Source organism: Falco biarmicus, chromosome Z, assembly GCF_023638135.1.
Source record: "Falco biarmicus isolate bFalBia1 chromosome Z, bFalBia1.pri, whole genome shotgun sequence".
NCBI classification, from domain to species: domain Eukaryota; kingdom Metazoa; phylum Chordata; class Aves; order Falconiformes; family Falconidae; genus Falco; species Falco biarmicus.
The window spans coordinates 24,669,417-24,689,848 of record NC_079311.1 but is presented as its reverse complement, the minus strand read 5'-3'; the positions used below and the strand labels follow the sequence as shown (position 1 = coordinate 24,689,848).

The window sequence follows — 20,432 nt, the reverse complement described above, 5'->3', positions numbered from 1 at the left end:
CAGCCACCAGCATAGTTTCTTCCCACCTCCCCAGCTTCCCTCACGTAATCACTGTCTCCCCCCACCTCTCTTTTCCAAGTACAAATTTCATAATTTAAGAAATTCCCAGATCCTACATATCCAAAGTATAATTACGCTAAACATCCTGGATATGATGGCATTTCCGTAGCAATGTGGTATTTTAGGAAGGAATGTATTGCTCATGTGTACAAAAAAAAAAAACCAACAACAAACCCATAAGGTTTGCTTTTCAGCTACCTATACCAAGGCTTAACAATCAAAAAGTGTCTCAGCAAATACAAGCAAACTGAAAAAATATATCACTAATAATATAATATTGATCAGGAATGTCTACCAAAGTCAGTGACTTCTTATTGGCTTCGAAGTCTTCCTCCCGCCGTAAGGGCTGGCAGCAATCCCACCGGCACAGATATTGTCTCAACCTGCAGCAAAACAGCAACAGCTGTTTCTCAATCCTGTATTTTTGCTGCACAAGCACAGTCACAAAGGTGAGGTCATCAAGGCAACCAGGCAGCAGGGATTAGGGGAGAAAGTAGATGCACTATGGGTATAAAGCTCCATCAGAAAAATCCCTCTTGTCACGAGTTATTTCTTTTAACAGATACCACTTCCAAATCCCTCAAATCTGGCCAACAGCTCAGGTCAAAAGCTGCTGTCAGAAGTGAGGCCTCAACATTCTTACGGCTGAAGCAAAGTTAAGAGTTTTTAATTGCTATGGTTATAAAAATGGACAGATTTTTCTAAATTCCTCTTTTTTCCCCTTCCTGCCTCTCTGACACATATGTCAATAATTGAACCTGTATCTCTGAAGAAGTTAAAATAGAAAGCAAACTTTAAAACATATTCATTGTAATTTGCCATTTCTGAGGTTGATGCTGGGTAGAAATTAGAGACTAGGAAAGTTGTTAACAGGTACTGTTTGTTCAGAGAACTCTTCACATACAAAAAAGTGATTGTAGTTAGTGAATGCTTTTCTTTTTTCTTAATAATCTTTCATTTGAACTTATTTACAAGCGTGTTTTGAATGTTCAATTGTCTTCTATAGCCATGTCATTTCTGCTGCCTTTAAAAAACACATTTTTCATTTGCTGCTCTCATTATAATTGCCAGTGTCTGATGCAACTTTGTTCTACTGCTAAATTCAGAGACACAACTTCAAAAGTAAAAACATGTGCATATTAACAGTGATAGGAAAGAATTTTGATCCAGTGTTTATTTGCATTTAGAAAGTTGTACTCTTTACCTATACTCAGGATTACTATGTCCTGTTTAGTACGGACAAATAAACACCTCTCTTTAAGTATTCACTATTCTTAGAACTATTCACTTCCTCGGATCAGTATTACACTGAATTCATGTCAGGAATAGGCTTTTCATCAGTTATGCTGGTTTTCAGTAAAAAAAAAAAAAAAAAAAAAAACAACAACAACAAAAAAAACCAGTTATGCTGGTACAGTAAAACTCACCTGAAGTGTCTTCCTTTATGCAGGGGTGCACCTTTGAAATGAGAAACGCAAAGCTGCTTATTAACTTTATGTATCTTTATTAACTCACTAATTGTTATGAAGCCTGTCAGCAACTTGAAAAAGCCCTGGAGAAAGATAAAGAAGATGAAGGCACACAGCTTTGTAAATTAAGAAAACCCCAACAGCTTTTGGAATACGAGAACGAGACATTCTTTGGGAAACTGTGATGTTGCTGGTTTGTTAGGCGACACTGAGAGCGCGATGCGGGGAGGCACCCCGGTAACACCGTAAGCGCAAAGGGCTGCCCGAGCCCGGCTATAGCGCGGTGCACCTGCTCCGCAACTGCAACCCAATCAGTCCAACAGCTTTTAAGGCGTCGAATTTAAAACGTCGGGTTTGACTGGAATTAGATTTCTATCCCTACACACACACACAACACGGTCAGAGGGCTGCTGCCACACTCGGGACGAGCGGCCGGGAGCTCCCAGAGCTGAAGCCAGGGAAGCGCCGCCCGGGCCGGGCACCTCCCGCCGCGCCGCTGCGAACCCCGGGCAGGCGGAGGAGGGGAAGGAAAAAAGAGGGAGAGAAGGGAGCGACCAGCAGGGGGCGAGAGAACCCACTCAAGCGGACAGGCACGGTGTGTTGACTCACCTGCTTTGGCTCGTCCCCAGCTCAGGCGGCCGAAAAAGCCACGACGGGGGCAGTCCTCCCGGGTTTCCCTGCTGACTCATGCCGGGGAAGCGTTCCCTAAAAACGAACACGAGCACTCTCTGGAACTGGCCTGAGGCTGAGCTTAAAAGCCTGCACAGCCGTGTCGCTGCGGGACGGGCGGCGCAGCTGGGCTGGGCTCCGCAGTGCGAGCCCCGCGCCCCCGCCGGGCCGCGCCCCCGGGGCTTCCACAGCGGCTACCGGGCGCACATCGTGAAACACTTTCGCGGGATCAGGGAATACCCGGAGGGGGGGCCGTGGCAGAGGAGTCGGCGCCGGCCGCCCTCGGAGAAAGGGCTCCAGGTGCTCCTCGGGGCGAGGGAGTCAGCGGGGCCGTGCCTCCTTTGGCCAGCCTTCCCCGATGTCCCGGGCATCCCGGTCCCCGGTGCCCGGGACAGCCGGCTGCCCTGTCAGCTAGGCTGTCCCCACGGCAGAGCAAGTGCCCCTCATCTGCGCTCCCCTCAGCCTGCGCAAGCAAAGGGGCTCTCCGGGAAAAGTCGTTTGTAAGGTGAAACGTTCACCAGGAAAAATCTGTAGGTGGCACAGGGACAGTGGTGACCGCTGTCCACCAGCTCCTGCGCTAGGGTGTTAAAACGATGCACTAGAGATGCCCCTGCGACCTGGGTATGGAGGGTACGAGCGTCCACCCCAGGCAGTCCCTCTGCAGGTGCCCTGAAGCGCCTTGCCTTGCCTTTGAGAGAAAAAACGCGTTACAGCAATAGCTCGTGCTGAAGGTGTATCCCACACAGTCATGGGGAGGGCTATTCACACTTTTTTCTTCCAAGATTAGCTGTTTTGGAGGTGTTTTGTTTGGGGTTTTTCTTGCTTCCATTTGTTTTGGTTTAGGTTTGGATACCGCTTTTGATTATGCCGGGTTTCTTTTTAAGTCAGTGACACAGCTTCAAGTCTGAATAATTATTTATTTGCACTTCTGGAAAGAGGTGCATGAGACGTCCAAATAAGCCCCAGTTATGGAATTGGAAACCTTCATTTCCGTAGGCGTACAGGTACATATATGAAGCCAGCAACGATCCGAAGCCCAGCACGAGATAAACAACGTCTAAAGACACCATGGATAATCATAAGGGTAACCAGACAGTTCTCTTCTAGTGCTCCCGAAGCACCAGCATCCCTGTCTTCAGATCTGCCCTCCATGGCTTGTAGGGTCACGTAGCGGTGCAGGAGAATTAACCTTTGGCTTTTTCTTATACAGTCTTTTGTGGCTTGATCATCTTTCTTCAGATCGCCGACTTACCGCGGGCATCCCCCTACAATTTCAGCCTCTGTAACCACGACGAGATACAAGAGGATCTCCTAAACGGTTTGGATCCACACAGGACCTTTAAAAATGAGGTTGGTGGTTTCTCTGGTGGCATCGGAGGGAAACTGTCGGGACGGCATTGCCTCCACGATTTTACCTTTGACCGCCGGCAGCTACTTTGTGAAAATCTCGATTAGCAAGCCGGGAGTTGGCTAGTTTAGTAAACCTGTGCCTGTGAAACAGGACGGGGAAGTTTTCTCCTACTCTCCTCCGGGGACCTTCCTAAAATGTGCTTCGCTGAAGCTGGGACTGGCAGGGACGGAGAGCAGGAGCCCGGGCGGCTGCTGCCAGAGCGCTACCCGACTCTTCCCGGCGCCTTGCACACCCGTAGGACTGAAAGTCGCTTGTGTAATGGTTCACCGACGCTGAGGATGGTGTCACGGTTCCAAAGGTGATAAGCGGTTTAGCAGTTACTCGGATGGTTCACACGCGCAGCCGGCGCTTAGCGGAAAGACCAGGCGGCTGTCGGGACGGCGCACGGTGCGGGCAGCCCCGCCGCTGGCTCGGGCGGAGCGGCACCGCCCCGCACGGCTCCCGCAGCCGCCCGTGCCCCGCGCGGCCCCGAGGGCGACGGGTGGCGGCGCACTGGGGCGCTGGGGACGTTTATGATGGGGTGTTGGAGGCGGGCTGGCAGCCGGAGACGGCGACGCCGGGGGCCGTGGCGTTAACGAGCATCCCCTGTTGTTGTTTCCCTCCAGGAGCTACAACTCGATTTTCACACCTGCGAGGACGCGCTCTCCCCGCCGGCGGGTCCGCAGCAGTCCGAGGTTCGCCCGGGTGCACGCATCCCCCGGCGGCTAGGTGGCATTCCCTTTCCATGAAAAAAAAAAATAAAAATGGTGGGGGGAGCGTGAAAAGAGAGGGGAAAGGGGGAAAAGGGGGGGGGGGGGGGAGAGGGACAAACAGTGGGAAGCGGGGAGAGGGGTGTAGGGAGAGGGGTGCAGGGATGGGGGTCAAAGGGGTGGGCGGGCAGCCTTTTTTTAAGGGTGCGTGGGGAAGCGCTGAAGGGAGCCGGGATCGCGGGCTGGCGGCTCCGGCGGGGCCGGGGTGGTGACCGGCCGTCTCCCGCAGGGCGCCCGGCGGGCAGAGCGGGCGGCCCGGCTGCTGGAGTGCTTCCTGGAGAGGGCGCGGGGCTGCGGGCAGCGGCCGTCGCTGTGGCGGAGCACCCTCCACATCGTGCTGCGACACTGCCCCGGCTACCGGCCGCCACAGGTGGGTGCGGGGCCGGGGCCGGGGCTGCCCTGCCCTGCCGCGGGGAGGCCCGGGGCAGCGCCGGGAGCTCCACCGCGGCCGGCGGCGGGACGCTAACGCGTGTGCGGTGGCAGGGCGCTGCCGCCGGGGAGGCGAGCCGAGGCCCGTGCGACGAGAGCAAGGCCCGGGAGCTGATGGCGGTGTGGAGAAGCTACATCAATTTGGGATAGGTGGCTTCTGGGGGGTGGCTTGTCATTTTTTTTCTTCGCCGCCGGACTTTGCTGGATATTTATTGCCCGCCATCGCAATGAAGTCATCCTGCGGGTTGTTGTTGTTGGGTTGTTTTTTTTTTTTGGGGGGGGGGGTGTCCCGCCCTATATAATTTATTAAAAATAAACCAACAAGCAGTGACCGTCTTAAGTACAGAGGTGGTTCGCGCGGGTGTCCGGGTTGCGCCGTCGGAGGCCGGTGCATCGGGCGCTGTGCGGGCTCTGCGGCGGGTCTTCCCCGCGGCCAGCGCCGGGGCCGGCCGCTTCTGCCTGAGGGGAACGGGGGGCGGGGGCGATCCCCCCGCAGAATAAAAGGTAAAGTCGCGCGGTGGTGGCTTTAGGGAGCCTGTGTGGGGGCGGTCGCGGGTGACGGCTCTCTGCGTGCCCGGGGCCCTCGGGTGGGGGGCCTGCCTGGCGCGGACACTCCCCTCCTCGCTGCGCCGCGCCGCGCCGGGAGTAGCCGCGTCCGCCGCGGGGCCGCAGCAGGGCGGCCGGGCAGCGCCGACCGCCCCGGCAGCGGAACTCTGCCCGCCGCAGGGACCGTTTTCGGCGGCGCGCGGCGGCGTCAGGGGGCGGAGCGCCGGCCGGGCTGGCCGGAAGCGGTGGGGGGCGCTTCCTGCGGGCGCACGGCGTGCGCGTGGGGCAGCGATGGCGCGTGAGGGCGGCGGGCTGTTCGCCGGGTTCCGCGTGCTCGGCCGCTTCAGCGGGCACGTCCCGCACGTCCTGCGCTACCATGGCCGCCACCGCGAGTTCTATCTGGCCACCGCCGTCGGGCGCAGCGTCCACACCTACAACGTGAGTGCCTGGCCGCCGGCCACCCTGTTGCATGCCCCCGCCGGGCCTGGCCGCCGTTGGGCCTGAGGGAGGCCGGGGCGGGCGCGGGGCAGAGGCGGGCCGCGCCACGACCCTTCCCCCACTCACCCCGGCCCCCCTCACCCCGGCCCTCGCCGCCGTGAGGCGGGGGCCTGTGAGGGGCCGTGGCGCCCCTGTAGCGCAGGCCTCGGCGGCAGGCGGGGCTGCTCGCCGGCGGGCGGCTGGAGGAAAGGAGGCGGCGGGGTCTGCGGGCCGGAACGGGCCGTTCGGCCGTGGGGGCACCGCTGGCCAGCCACAGTGCGCCGTGGCAGGCGGGGCGCATCCAGGCAGCCGAGCGCCCAGATGCTCAAGCTTTTCCTTCGCTGCCAGACAAACCAGAGCTCCCCCGCGGTTTCCGTAGCTGTGGTTTAGCGTTTGAGAGCGACAATTTTGGGGAGCAGTCCCCTAGATCGTATTAAGACTTCTGTGTGGGAGCAGAGGAGCGTAATTCTGTTCTGCAAGATATAAGCTTCTGATAATGTCTCACCTCTTGCTGTACGATAAAGGCATCTTCAGTGTATAGAAGCAGTAACAAAGCAGAACTGAATCGAGTGATTACAGCGAGCAGCAGACTGCAGACAGCAGTAGATCTTGTACATTTATGGTGTTTTTTTACGGTTTGCTCCTGTCAGCCTTGTCCACAGATGCTGAACTAAAATAGTAGTCATCATCACTAGGCACAGATGACAGTAACTGAAGCAAATTCTACGTGAACAGAGATAAAAAAATAACATAGTGTGATTGTAGTGGAAATAAAGTAGAAGCAGAGGTGATGTGGAAAAAAAGTTGGCCAAGCGCTGCCAAGTGTCTAAACATGCACTTAGCTTCCTGTGCTTTAGGATAAAATATATTAAGAGGCACAATTTACTCTTGTAGTATCGTCTTTTGACAGATATATTGTTCCCTTCCTTTAGACCCACTGTGGGCTTTCCTGTAGATATTGTTGTAAACTAAGAGGAATAACTTTTCTGTCTTGTGAGGCATGCAAATTCCTTATCTCACCTGGGTTGTTTCCTACAGTTTTGAATTTCTGTTTATAACAAATGCAACCAGTTACTAAAAATGTCTTTAACATTTACATTGCAGGTGAAGAAACTTGGTATTGTGGCTGTGAGTAAGTATACACAGATTGTTCATTCCGGTTTTTTGTGTGTTTTTTTTTTTTTAATGCATCTGACATCTGCACTTGATTCTCAACTAAAAAATGGAAAATTAATTATATGTATTAATATTTGCACTTAAGTAGGTTGAACGGCGTCTCAGAAATATGGGATAACAATTTGGGAATGAGACTGCTGTTGCAGCTGTAATTTAGTTCTGTTAGGGATATACCTTGTGAACCTCCTGTTCTTGTCATCTTGCTCTTACAAGAGCACCCTTAGGCTTTAAGGACTGAGCAGTGAAGAAAGCTGTTAATTCCAGATACCTTTTTTTTTGTTGGTTTTGTGGTTATTAGAAGGTTGTGTTACAGGAGGAAAATAATCACAAGAACAGAACAGGTATGGATGGGACCAAAAGTCTTCAGGGAGTGTTAAAAATTGGCTGGACTGCTGGATACAAAGGAAATGAGTTGGTGGCTTGACATTCGGTTGGCAACAAAGCATAGTGCCCTAGGTGTCAACAGCAGTGCCTATGTTGTTCATATTCAGCACCTTCACCGACAGCCTGGGTGATGAGGCACATGCGCTCCTAGTAAAAATTTGCAGAAGATACAATGTTAGGAGCAGTAGCTCACACCCGGAGTGGCAGAGCTTCAGTCTGGGGAGGTGTTGCAATACACTAGGCCTGGGCCAACAGAAACCTCGCCCAGTTCAGCAAGGGCAAGTGCAGAATCCTGCACCTGGTACGGAACAAGCTGGGAACTGACTGGCTGTGTGGCATCCTGCTAAAAAGGAGCTGGGGCTGTGCTGGTGCCAGGTTGAGCATGGACCAACAATGCAGTAACTGAATAAGGCAAGCTGTGTACTGAGCTGCATTAGGAATGTGGCCAGCAGATCCGGGAAAGCTGTTACCCTCCTGGGCTTGGTGTTGGTGAGGCCATACCTGATACGCAGTTAGTGGTTGGCCTCCTCCCACTGCTCCTCTTTCAGGAGCGATGCTGAGGAACTGGGGTGTGCCAGGGGCCTGCAGCACACAGCATGAGAACTGGATTTTAGTCTTGCAAAGGGACAGATGTGGGGTGACCTAGAGGCAGCCTGTTACCTGAAGGGCAGTTATAAGGATGGCAAGGCTAAATCGGTGGTGATGGTAGTAGGCAGAGTAACAAGGGGCAACAACCACAGATAGCAGTTTGAGAGGTTGGTTCTCTGAACTTTCTAATTGGGGTGTGCTTAAAACTGTCTTGGCCTAAGCAGACTTCCACACAGCTCATGCGGAGTACCAGCTCTCTGTAACCTGATTGCAGGCCTAAGTCACTTCAGAGGATCTATGGGAAGATGTCTGATGTGTTCAAACAAATGAAACCTCTCATTAAGTGCAGCCTTTTTTATGTTCTTAGTTTAATTCGTCCTATTGAAGTTGCTGCTGTGCGTTGATGTAAATTTGTATCGTAGATGCACTCCCATGGAGACTGGTGTTTTCCTGTGCAATCATTAAGCACCTTGATTTGCATTTTTATATTTCCCTAAATTGAGAGTATTTTTCCCTAGAGTATTTTTTTTTTCATTTCAATTTTGTACCACTTGGGACCAGACCAACAGCCTCCCAATGTGATCTGGAGCTTGGATGCTTTTACAGTTTGAGCTAGTTAAGTAACAGATCTCATAGTACTCTTCCTAAACCAGTCACAAGGTGGGGAGTGAGATGGATTCTTAGAGGGTGAATTCCTGATGTCTTTAGCTGTAATCAGGAGACAGGTACAGGAGTGTATTACTAGCTTCCAGGTCTGCAGCATGGCTTAACCTAATAGGCATTGCTAATGCTGTGACTTTTGATGTATCATGTTTCCAGTCCAGTGGCCTCAGGGGCTCTGACAGTCTTCGTAAGTGTTAATGTTGGGATAAATTCTTTATAAGCCTTCATGAAGCTAACATGTGCCTTCACCTACAGTAATAATTCAGTAATTTATTGTTACGTGTTTTTCAAAAGAACCACCATGTGATCTGTCAGTCTGATGTTATGTTGTTACTGGTGTGATGTTATTTATGGTAATAGTTGCAATCATTTGAAATGTGTGTGTGTTTCTCCAAGAAATTCAACAACATTCAACAAGAGAGCTTTCTCAGTGGGTCACCTGGCAAAATAAATAAATAAAAGACTGTCAGGCTTTCTCTTGTGTTATGAACCTGAAACTTGAACTTTTCTTTTGTTTGATTAACAGGTAATGCTTTGCCAAGAGAGATTACATGTTTGGCTGCAGACCGCATGTTGATATTTGCTTCATATGACAATATTCTCCATGCTTTTGCCAGGAACAAAGAGGTTTTTATTAGTTTAATTATTACTTAGTAGTACAACACAGTTGTGTATGTTTGTGTTTTCAAGACTGATAATTTCCTACAAATGTCTATTTCTGTAGATGTTCAGTAGTTTCAATTTTAGGGAAGCAAAACCTGTGGAAGGAGGAATAAAGAGCTTAAAATAGGAGAATGTAAGAGCAAATTCTGTAATAGCTGACCTGTGTTTTATATATTAATTATAATAACAATGTAGTTACCTAAACATAAGAAAATTGTTATTTCACATAAATGAAATAAATTGACATTAAATCAAGTAATTAAAAATATTTAGTTAAAGTATTTTTACAACAGTTTTAAATTATCAGAGAAAATTTATATTCCACTTAGTTGTATGGCCTTTCCATGTATTTTATTTAAACTTGTTGCTGATGTGTTAGCTGTGTTATGTTAATATGATATCCTACCTGAAGAGGTTATATTGAAAACATTTTTATTTTGAACTTATAGGTGGTGCATACCTATGAAGGTCACAAGGCAAGGATACACCTTCTGCAGCCTTTTGGTGATCATGTCATCTCTGTGGATGTTGATAATGTTCTTATTGTTTGGAATATACAATTAGAAGGCAAGCAACACTTCTGTTACTGCTTGATAGGATAGCTGCTACTTTATAGGAATTGTAAACATTCAGTAATTTTTTAAAAAGTTTTTTTAAAATACACATGTTCAGAAATAGCTTACTCTTAAGAAAAAAAATCCTTAACTGTATAATCTTCAAACTGTAATGTGAAGTCCTAATCCTGCAGTAATTTTTCATGAATGGATCCTGCACCACATGCAGAGACCCAGTCAGATTCCATATAGTGTAGAGAGATATGCTGATACGGAAATTGCATTTCAGTGTTCCATTTTCTGGTGAAGACGGTGGTACAGCATCTTTGGCACCATCTCTGAAATCCTGTAGTTCCTTGATATTTACCAGTCTGGGTGAGACTAAATTCTTAGGAAAAATACTTTGTTTATGTCAGCATCTTCTCATGCCATTATAAAGTGCCTTACAAAATCGTGCTTCAGTGCCCTGAATTTTTTTCTTTAGAAAGCATTCTCATTGGTTTGACCAATGTAATTCCCTAAATGCGGGATCTTGAAAGTGGCTGTAGACAGGCTTTAGAGATTTGAAGTTGCTATAACAAACAAAAGGCATGCTAATCCAATGAGTTGTTTTGCTCAGGCAGGAGCAGGAATCCTTCAGAAAGATATAAATCACTATGGTTTTGCCAGCACTGTTGTACTAGGTAGGCTTATAGGGAAAAAAAATATACCTTCAAGCCAACAGATGTTATAATGTAAAGAAGTTTAGCCTGTCCTGTTACACATTAGCTAATCCTTTAATGCAAGAAACACTGGTTATGGGATTTGTACAGAGTAAACATCAGTTCTACCTTTACATTTGCCAAGGAATAACAAGCCTGCAGATTTGTAGGGATAGGCATGCTAAAATTTTTCTTACTTTTTTGCAGAGGAGTATCTTCAAGTGGATTTTGATAAGGCCACTTTTGCAGTTTCAGCAATTCTGCATCCCAGCACCTATTTGAATAAAATTCTCCTTGGGAGTGAACAAGGGAGCTTGCAACTATGGAATATAAGATCCAAGTAAGATTTTTAATAACTTGGATACACTTCATGTTCCAAGTAGTTTGATAAGCAATAAATAATACTTTTAAGTAAAGTAGGTTTTGAACATGGAGTCTTTTACTGAAACCTTTGGCACAACTTTTCTGTTGGTCTGTCTCCAGGAACAAAGAATGCTGCTGCTCCCTGAATGCTGATGACTTTCAAGTTGTGTATTGTCTATTCAACCTGTAAAATGTCAGGAATTGTCCGGGATTTTTTCTTAATTACAGTTTTGTTTGGGTTTTTTTTTTATTTCTTGGAATCACATAGCTTTCCCATGAAAATAATTAAAATAGTAGTAAATGCATGTTCAGGCCTTCTGCCTCCTGTCTTCCAAGCTTAATTTTTTGGTTGTTGTGGTTCCAAGAAGTGCTGGCAGGTAGTGTGGAGGTAATTCCTAGTATTTGATCCTTATACTCAAATAAGAGATGTGTAGACATGTAGTTGTATCTGAGCATGTCCCAGTAGAGCACCATCCATAATGGCAGTATTTCATGCCTACTGCAATCAGCTCCTTTTCTAACTTGTGAAAGTTACAGCTACAGTAACTTCCCTGCATTTTAATGTGCCTGCTGCAAGTAGGTGTTAACTCAGCTTGTGTAGGTCAGTGTTTCATTCTAATAATTGCTGTATACTTTTAGTGGTATCACTGCTAGGGTTCTTTTGTTTCATAATCTAATGTATTGGAGATGCTGTATATGCTATGTAAATCAGGAAGTACGAATAACCTAAAAATATAGAAAAGTAAATGTCTCGTAGTACTGATGTCTCTTCAACGCCTGTCACAGCATCTGAGGTGCAGTACATCCTAGATGACAAAAAGTCTTGCTTAGATGGCTTGGCTTCTCTTATGATTGTGTAAAAACTTATGGGACTGTAACTGCACTTTAAGCAATGTTTCTGGGTTAAGGAATATATTTTTGACTGTTCCCTACATAGATAATTTTGTAGATAGGTATGGGCAAAATTAGACAAGTAAATTGGAAGAACTGAGGGGAAAGTTTGATGGTCTCTGGGAAGAAAAGGAGGGGTGGTAACACATGGCTGCTAGCAGTCATTCAAGAATGGCAACCTATGTCTGTGGTGATGGAATAGTTTTTTAATCATGTCTGTGCTTAAGTACTGTCTTCATAATTTCACCTGGAATGTACTGCATGACTGCCTTGTCGATGAACAGTCTTGCTTCACATTTTGGCTGTTACCATTTCTGAAAGAAACAGTATGGGGTGTGTTAGTAATATGTGTTAGTATCTTCATTTAAGGAAATTACTCTGCAAATGAAAGATTTGTTTTTATTAAAAGTTGGACCAAGACTGAATTTTCTTATTGATGTTAAGAATTGTGAAGAGATTTGTTCAGAGCAGAAACTCAAGGGGAGCAGCTGACATAGAAGGGGTCTTCTCCTTATTTCTGTTATGTAATTATGTCACCCTTGCAGTATTAATGCATGACACTAACTTTTTCAATAAAAATTAACCATAAGTTGTATTCTTAACCTTACTTGGTATTATCATGGAGTTTTTTTCCCTTCTAACTGATTTGCAGGGACAGAAAGCTGATGTACTTTTCTGTGCAAGTGCATATAAAGCAGCCATTTTGTTGTGGAAAATCCCTAAGGGTAAACTAACTTACGTGTTTTGTGTGTTGTTTTCCAGCAAACTCTTATACTCGTTTCCAGGATGGCATTTAGCAGTCACAACTCTTGAACAAGTTAGTATTTTTAGCATCTTATTTTCTTATATGACTGGTCAAGAATAGCGTGCAAAGTATCATTGTTTAGAATTACAGCAGTAAAGATGACTTGTGTTCTTTCAGGTAATTTTAATAACCCTCTCTTGAGCATATTAGACATTGAAGAGAGGTAGACTTGAAGGCTTAATCTCTGCCCTTCCTCTAGTCCTAGTTCTGTTGCATTTAGTATCTTGGCTGGTTTGTGTTCATTACATCTGCAGTCTTTAATCACTGAATGATGTAATGGAATTCACAGAAACAGTCTGTTTGCAGGACGCATGTGTATTGTGTAACTTATTGTGGTTGTTTGCTAAATTTATTTTGCTTTGGATGTTAATAAAATACAGATTTTGCTGATTCAAGGAAAGATTTTTCTCATTGTATTTGCTGTATTTTTGTAGAGATAAAAATTAAGTAGAACTTACTGGTAGCATTGACAGCTTTGAAAATGGGCTGTAGTTGTCCTGGGTAAAACTTGTAAATATGAGGATGTGCGGCAGGTATATGTCTACCAGGACTACTGAAAACTTGAGGTGGGGTGTTTTTAAAAGAAGTTCCAGCTTCTAGAAACAGAATTGTTTCATCTAGTGGAGACTTAAGTGCAAAATCTTGCATCTCCCATTTTTTGTTTAGATCAGATGTTTAGTCATGCATTAAGGTACTATAGACAGAAGATCTCATGTGGGAGGCCTTACTTGTTTCTTTACTATTTATTCTAGACTTAGATACATTGGCGTGGTATTAGTAGTGTAGGAAAAATTTTTTCCTTTTTCATTTCAGTTGTTCAATTTTTATTTCAGGCTCCAGCAGTGGATGTTGTTGCAGTCGGTCTTGTATCTGGTCATATAGTTGTTCATAATATTAAATTCAATGAAACTCTGATGAAATTTCAACAAGACTGGGGTCCCATCACAGCAATATCTTTTCGTACAGGTAAGTCTTAGCATTTTTAGTGGAAGGTAGAAAAATATGTTTTGATAAAACATTTCAGAATCAAAATTTGGGCTGAGAGTTTTAGTTCTGAAAGGTTGCAGATAATCTAGAAAAGTAAAGTAGATCATGCATCTTCATGATACTGGCTGTTTTGTAGCATTTTTTTGCATACTGGCTCAGTGCACAGGAAGTGTGAGATACAGTACTCCTTTTTCAGTGAAGAGTAAGACAGTTTGTTTACAATGTGCCAAGAGCTAACAGTACACAGTTACCAGAGTTAGTGCAGAATAATCAGTACACTATAAGTTGGTATCTAAAGCTACCTGTCAGCACTGTCTTCCCCCTCTAAAATGAAGTTGGAATGTTTATAGTTGGGTGAGTACTGAATGGATGTTACTGGGAAGCACTGTTTTTATTCATAGCTTTTTTTTTTTTTAACAAGCAGTTACTGATTACTAAAGCTAGTTACTTTAATGTTGATCCTGCCTACAGAGCTGTTGATACTGAATCTAATCTCTCATTTGAATAGACAAACTTGCAAATCTTAACAGAATATAGATTGATGCAGACCCTGTTGAGGCAGAATCCTAGTGGAGATGCTTGTGGAAAGACTTGTGAGAAGTGGAAGTAGTGCCTTTTTGTGTCAGCTGTTTAACTGAGAATATTGGTCTGTTAGGTTAAATAACTTCCATTGCCGACTTGAATGTGTGGCTTTTGGATGTTCTGTAATAGCTCTCTCTTCCTGTCTTTATAGTTATGAAATTTAGTGTAAATATAACCTGGTTATTTTGAACTCATTTACTTATTTTAGTGTTTGAGTAAAGTGCTTTTCATTTGAGTTAAAATGAACTTGGCAAATTTCCCTATCTGTGAAGCTTTACCCAAAAAGAATACCCTAGGCCTGTCTGATTTAGTTACCTATGACGTGTATAATTCCAAATTGAGTACTGGCTTTTCCTTTTGATGAAGTGGAAAGATTAGTTGCCAATTATCCAGGACATTCAGTGGAGTTTTATCTTAAAATCATAGAGTCATTGACATTAGAAAAGACCTTTGACATCATCAAATTCAACCGACTTACTTTAATGTATGTGGTATGTTTTTAGAAGTTATGATGATCTTAATATCAGACAGGGTAGAGCAAATAGAACAAAATCAGAAATCCTGTGAATTGAGGTTTTAATTATTGCTTAGAATCATTGACTAAACAGTGATCAACTTCTGGAATTTATTTTTGCAAGCTGTTGAGCCAAAAACTTAAGAGGATTTATAAAAAGGACTGATAACTTCTAGAGTGGTGATACAGTATCTCTCACATCTTGAAATTTAAAGGCTAGTAAGTTTGGGGAAGAATCTGGGGTATAAAGTAACTTCTGAAAATGGTACAGGTACAGTGTGTCTTGTGCTTTCAAGCAAAACGTTTAGCATCAGCTGCTGTATTTAGATATATTTGTTGTTATCTGATATGAGAAAATCCTGATTTTATTATCAGTACACAAAACCTTTTTGAACTTCTTTTTTTGATTTTTTTTTTTTTTTTTTTTTTTTTTTTTTTTTTTGAGCAGACGGACACCCTGTAATGGCAGCTGGTAGCCCAGTCGGACACATTGCTTTGTGGGATCTAGAAGAGAAGAAACTAATGTGTCAGATGCAAGATGCCCATTCGACAGCAATAGCTGGTATGTCGTTTGTCCCTGGAGAGCCACTTCTTATTACTAATGGTGCTGATAACGCTATACGGGTAAGTTACTACAGCTGCTGCTATCTGCCGTTATGGTTGGTTTTTTTTTTTTCTTTTGCAGTCCTCTAAAGTATAAACGTTTAGTTTGGATTGAAATAGCAGTTATCAGGTTACTGAAGTTGCTGGCCCCGAGCTGGTCTGTATTGGGGCAGTTTAAGGGTTTGCTGCTGTGATGTCATTGCTTCATTTACTGCTTCATGGTAGCCTTGAGGGGCAAAGCTTTGGATCCGCTTTTCCAGAACCACAGGTTATATCCTGCTGCCCTGTCTTAAATCTTGATCTATTTCTGTAATGTTCTAGGTCATGAGCAGTTGCTGTTCGTAAGTGTCCTTTGTGCTGCCTGACTTCTGATGCCATTCACCTTTGGTGGAGGGGCAGAATGAACAGCAGGAAACGATCAGCTGCTGTGGTGGAAACCCATAGTTTTAGGTTCAAGGATGAAAGCCAATGTATGAATTTTGCTGGACCAGCTCCCAGCTATACTTGTTCCACTGCCAAGAGGTGTAATTAATGGCAGGGCAGTGTTTACCAGCTTTGTTTTTCTGCTTGCTTTTTGGGAGGTAGGTGTGGATTTTTGATGGACCTGGTGGTACAGGACGTGTACTGAGAAGCCGAATGGGACATAGTGCACCCCCAACAAAAATCAGATACCATGGGCAAAATGGAGAACAAATTCTTAGTGCAGGTATGAATTCTCATTCTTCTCTTTAGTTTAATTTCCTGCTGTAATAAAGAAAACCTGCAGACCAGAGTGCTGTCTTTGTTTTATTAATACAATAGATTATATTTCATGTGTTAGTATGTGTACTTATGAAACGTAGAAAGTGAAAGCGTCATTCATTACTGTATCAAACTGTTTAATGATTTCCCTAGAAGAATCTATATCCATCGGTAGGCTGATAAGCTTTTCTGCTTGCCACCACTTAGGAGATGCTTTTGTCATCCATATTTATGTGTTTGAACAAGTATTGTTTCGTTATCTCCAGCTATTAGCTGGACAAAATGAAAACCTGTTAACAACTAGGGAGATTCTGTTGTGCTTGGGCAGCATAATGCATTTAGTAACTAGAGGAGCCACTCCACTCTTCCCACTAGTTTGAGGAAGCTTTGTGGGTTGCTGTGTCTTCATAATTTGTTACAGCCTAGTTTGAGGAAGCTTTGTGGGTTGCAGTGTCTTCATAATTTGTTACAGCCTCATTGTGTCTGTAATACATATATTCACAAAGTTGCTTGGTAATAGTCTGAAAGTGTAAAAATGCCTAAGTGATGACCCTTCCTTAGAAACTAGCATATTTTAAAATCTGTAAATAGACTCCTTAGGAAATGAAGTGGTAGATCGAACTGTTTTGTGGCCCAGAACACTTCGGTAATGGAATAATAGAGCCTTTTCACTTAATGTTTAATTACGCTGAAATAATGGAATTGTCTATGTAGGCAATGTTTGAAAACATTACACTACATATCTAATACATGCTAAAACCACCTGCGCTAAAATCTCTTGCAGATCATTCAACTAGTTACTTGACAGTAAGTCAGCTCACACCAGATGAACCATAGTAACATCAAGAGTTGTCTAACAAATCCTCACATTGCTTTTGCAGTTTACTGCTTTGTTAACTAAGAAACATGGAAGGCACAGAGGCTACCACTGAAGTGAAAGTGTCTCAAGCTTTGAGATATAAAGTATCTGCAGTGTAAGGAGACTGACCTTTTACATTGCTTTCTGAACCAGTGGTAAAACTTTGTGCAACAGAAAGGAGGTAGCAATGCTGTGGGGTGCTGTTCCAGTGCCGCTGGTTTCCTTAAAACAGGCACATCCACAAAATAACTTCGGATAATTTCACCAGTGTTGCTGGCTTCCATCCTGTGTAACATTTGTCCCCGTTGCCGGTATATACATCCTGCCTTACTTCTGTATCATAGCAGCACGGAAAGGTTGCTTAAATACCATAATTGTTCAGTTGTCTTTCAGATTCTTTAATTTCACTTTGACAAATTTTCTGTTTCCTTGGTTGGCATAGTAAACATTTTTTGTGATTCTTAAAAGTCATCTCAGTGCCTTTAATTTTACATGCATTAATTTTCTGTTAGTTTCAAGTTCCACCTTGTCCACATCTCTGTCACCAAGTGGACTTGTTTCCTAGTTTCAAATTTGTGTCTTCTGTCTCTCTATTAAATGAAATGAGATTTGTATCAGTTCTGTGAACATTGGTCACTGGGTACAGGAGGGAAGTCCCTTTACTGTGCTGGTTTACAGGAAAGATGGACAACTTGGCTTTTACTATTGTTGTTTGGGTTAGCTTACTGGCTAACTTAGGTATAGTTCTTAACCAACCACAGCATGTATGTGTTAGACAAAGGATAAAGAAAGGAATATTGTAGTTGGTGAGGGAACAGCTAGATAATCATGGTGGACAATGGAAGGGGACAGGAATTAAACATAGAGAAGATACCCATAAAAAAGGGGCCATTCTGATCATGTGTGGGGCAAAGTAGTAGGAATAGGACATAGGCCACAGAAAATCAGGCTCTATTAGTTCCACTGTTTATTGTGTATCTGTTTGGGTTTTTTTCTTGGACCAGAATTTTTAGTAAACACTTTTATTATGGTGTTTGAGGTTTCTTAGTACTTGTCTTCTGCTTTTCTTGCTCAGATAACTTGTGGTTATTTTGCCCTTCACTGCTCTCTGCTAATATTTTGTCAGGTCAAGATGGAACATTGCAGTCTTTTTCAACAGTGCATGAAAAGTTCAATAAAAGTTTAGGACGTGGTGAGTATTTCAGTGGCAGTACAAATATTGGTGAAAAAAACCCTGAAAAGTATTTATGTAAGCAGGAGATAAAACGTTAAGTAGGCCTTATTGTCACTTTTTACTGTTGTATGAAAACTATGCACCTCGGTCGTTCTGCAAACTCAGTCCTTCCTGATGTATATAAAGTTTTGTTAGTACATAAGAGAAGTAATTTCTGTAGCCTTGCAGTGTAGGTTATTTCACTGCAGAAAATGTTGGGCGTGATTTTTATATTAAAAATGTGTAACACAGCAGTTGACATTTCAGCATGTGTAATTACAACTTTTTACCCCATTTGCTTTCTATTCAATTTACTGAATTATTAGTTAATTCGTATTTCTTGACTTGACTTTTGAATTAAAGTAGAATTTTATTTAAAAGGCATATGTTCCACACAATGCCATGGTTAAAGGGACACTTTCTTGTACAGTTCAGAGAGCCAGGCTCATAAAGACTAAAATAAATATTTTTAAAATATCTTTATATATTGATAAGCATGTTTTTAGATAGATTTGATTAGAAAGATGTAGATGAATTTATTATATATATCCTTTGGTCATGAATTTGAAATTCCTGACTCTTTGATTGTTGAAAGGGCTGAGTGTCAGGTACTGCTTTATATAGTCACATCTGTGTGACCATGGTTGTAGCTGTGATGGGGAGACATCCTGCCTCAGGATGTTGGCATAAGATCCCAGAACAAATGGGTTGAGTAGTACCTCTGTGAATGTAATAGGCTAGGGATTTGCTCAGTATCATGTGAATTTTGATAAGAAAAACTATTAGTGTTCTTAGCTCTTCAAACCCTAGATAACAGAAATGCTGTGTTAATGTAAGCCAAATTTTTCCAAATTTAATAGGAACTTTACATTTAGTAAAACAATCCTTTTAAACCATTATTCTCAGATCTAGCCATGAGATTGAGACACTTTTTTTTTTTTTTTTTTTTTGTTAAGGTTCAATTAACAAAAAGAAATCAAAAAAGAAAGGTCTTAAGCTTGATACAATGGCACTTCCACCAATTACAGTCTTTGCTTCAGGTAAGTAGTCTTTGAGATACCTTACAGAGGTCATCATGTCTTTGTTTTGTCTTTTAACCCTCAAGACTGTACTGTTTTGAAAACTCTTGCTATATCAAGATGAGATGGTTGAGATTATGTGGCCCTTCATGAGCTCTTGAGTGACAGTTTAAAATGACATTTTACTTGGTAAATTTTCCTGTTACTTCAAAAAAGAGCATTTTATTTCAAATGTCTTTGTTTAATTTGCTCTTTGCTTGAAAATCTCCAGCACGGGAGCCAGAATCTTCTGGTGTGCATATTATTCCAGACTGGAGAACCAGCAATTGTGATGGGGGGTGTGTGTGTGTGTTAGCTGAGGAATCTTAGTTATTGTTGTGGTTGATTTTTGATTCCTCAGTGCCTTTGAGCCACTTCTCAAAGTCAAATTTCAATTACTCTATTCATTTGTAATTCAGTATGCAAATAGTGTACCTAACTTCTTGAAGCAGAATTGCAGTTATCTTTGCTTCACCAAAACGTGTTTCTTTAAATTAATGACCTCCTCTTAAGGGTAGCTATTCTTTTGTCTTCTGAGAATGGCTGATTGTTTCATATGTTGAAAGGTTTGGATTTACAATTTTGTGTAGTCATTTTGCCTACATATGGTATGTGTATTTGCAGACATCAGTGATACAGACAATTTGTACACACTTGCTGCGCATGTTCGTGTGTGTGTATATATATATATACCTCGATGTACTTCTGAAATTAATATTAGACCTGCCTGATTGATATAAGGTAGTAGAACTACCTGAAATGTGTTTTGGAGACATAAGAAAACATCTACTTAAGTACATTTTAATTAGAATTATTTCTCTTTGCCTATATTGTCTTTGGTGAATTGAACCAGTTTGTATCTGGTTGTTTTATTCTTTTCAAGTTCTAGAAATACCCAATTTCAAGCTCTCAGGGTTTTTTATGTATAAATTCCAGGGAAAAAAGTGAACTTGCTCATTATTTAGATCCTCATATATAATATTTGACTACAGAGTTTGGATACTGAACTTCTGAGGAATTATTTTCCTGCAAATCAGGAAAGTATTTTCCTATGTGGAGCAGACTGAGCTCTTAAACCCTGTTAATCTCAGGGCTTCTGCTGCTTCAGCTGCAGCAGATGCAGTTAAGAGACTTAGCTGGAAATGTGTACATTGAGCATTTAAACCATTTCAGTTTAAATGTGCTTTTTAAACCGCATAGACTCAAAATATTTAAGACATGAAATATAATACACCAAAAAAATGCTTGTGGTTTTGTTAGCATCTTAGTTACACTAG

At 43.3% G+C, this 20,432-nt stretch overlaps 1 protein-coding gene and 1 long non-coding RNA gene across 3 annotated transcripts in view; both read left to right on the top strand.

Moving 5' to 3' along the window:
* Window positions 1-3,969: 3,969 nt before the first annotated feature.
* LOC130142764 (uncharacterized) lies at window positions 3,970-5,419 on the top strand. Its single transcript, XR_008819500.1, has 3 exons — window positions 3,970-4,317; window positions 4,588-4,728; window positions 4,842-5,419. It is a non-coding gene; the product is annotated as an uncharacterized LOC130142764 (long non-coding RNA).
* Window positions 5,420-5,583: 164 nt separating this feature from the next.
* The window catches only part of WDR36 (WD repeat domain 36), a 31,229-nt gene continuing 16,380 nt past the window's right edge, over window positions 5,584-20,432 (top strand). For both annotated transcript variants that reach the window (XM_056325119.1, XM_056325118.1), the window contains exons 1-11: window positions 5,584-5,771; window positions 6,915-6,942; window positions 9,148-9,248; window positions 9,734-9,851; window positions 10,747-10,879; window positions 12,556-12,610; window positions 13,432-13,564; window positions 15,130-15,305; window positions 15,870-15,990; window positions 18,011-18,076; window positions 19,054-19,137. In XM_056325119.1, coding sequence (XP_056181094.1) covers window positions 5,625-5,771; window positions 6,915-6,942; window positions 9,148-9,248; window positions 9,734-9,851; window positions 10,747-10,879; window positions 12,556-12,610; window positions 13,432-13,564; window positions 15,130-15,305; window positions 15,870-15,990; window positions 18,011-18,076; window positions 19,054-19,137 — 1,162 coding nt within the window. In that variant the 5' untranslated portion in view covers window positions 5,584-5,624. The remainder of the gene's footprint in view (window positions 5,772-6,914; window positions 6,943-9,147; window positions 9,249-9,733; window positions 9,852-10,746; window positions 10,880-12,555; window positions 12,611-13,431; window positions 13,565-15,129; window positions 15,306-15,869; window positions 15,991-18,010; window positions 18,077-19,053; window positions 19,138-20,432) is intronic.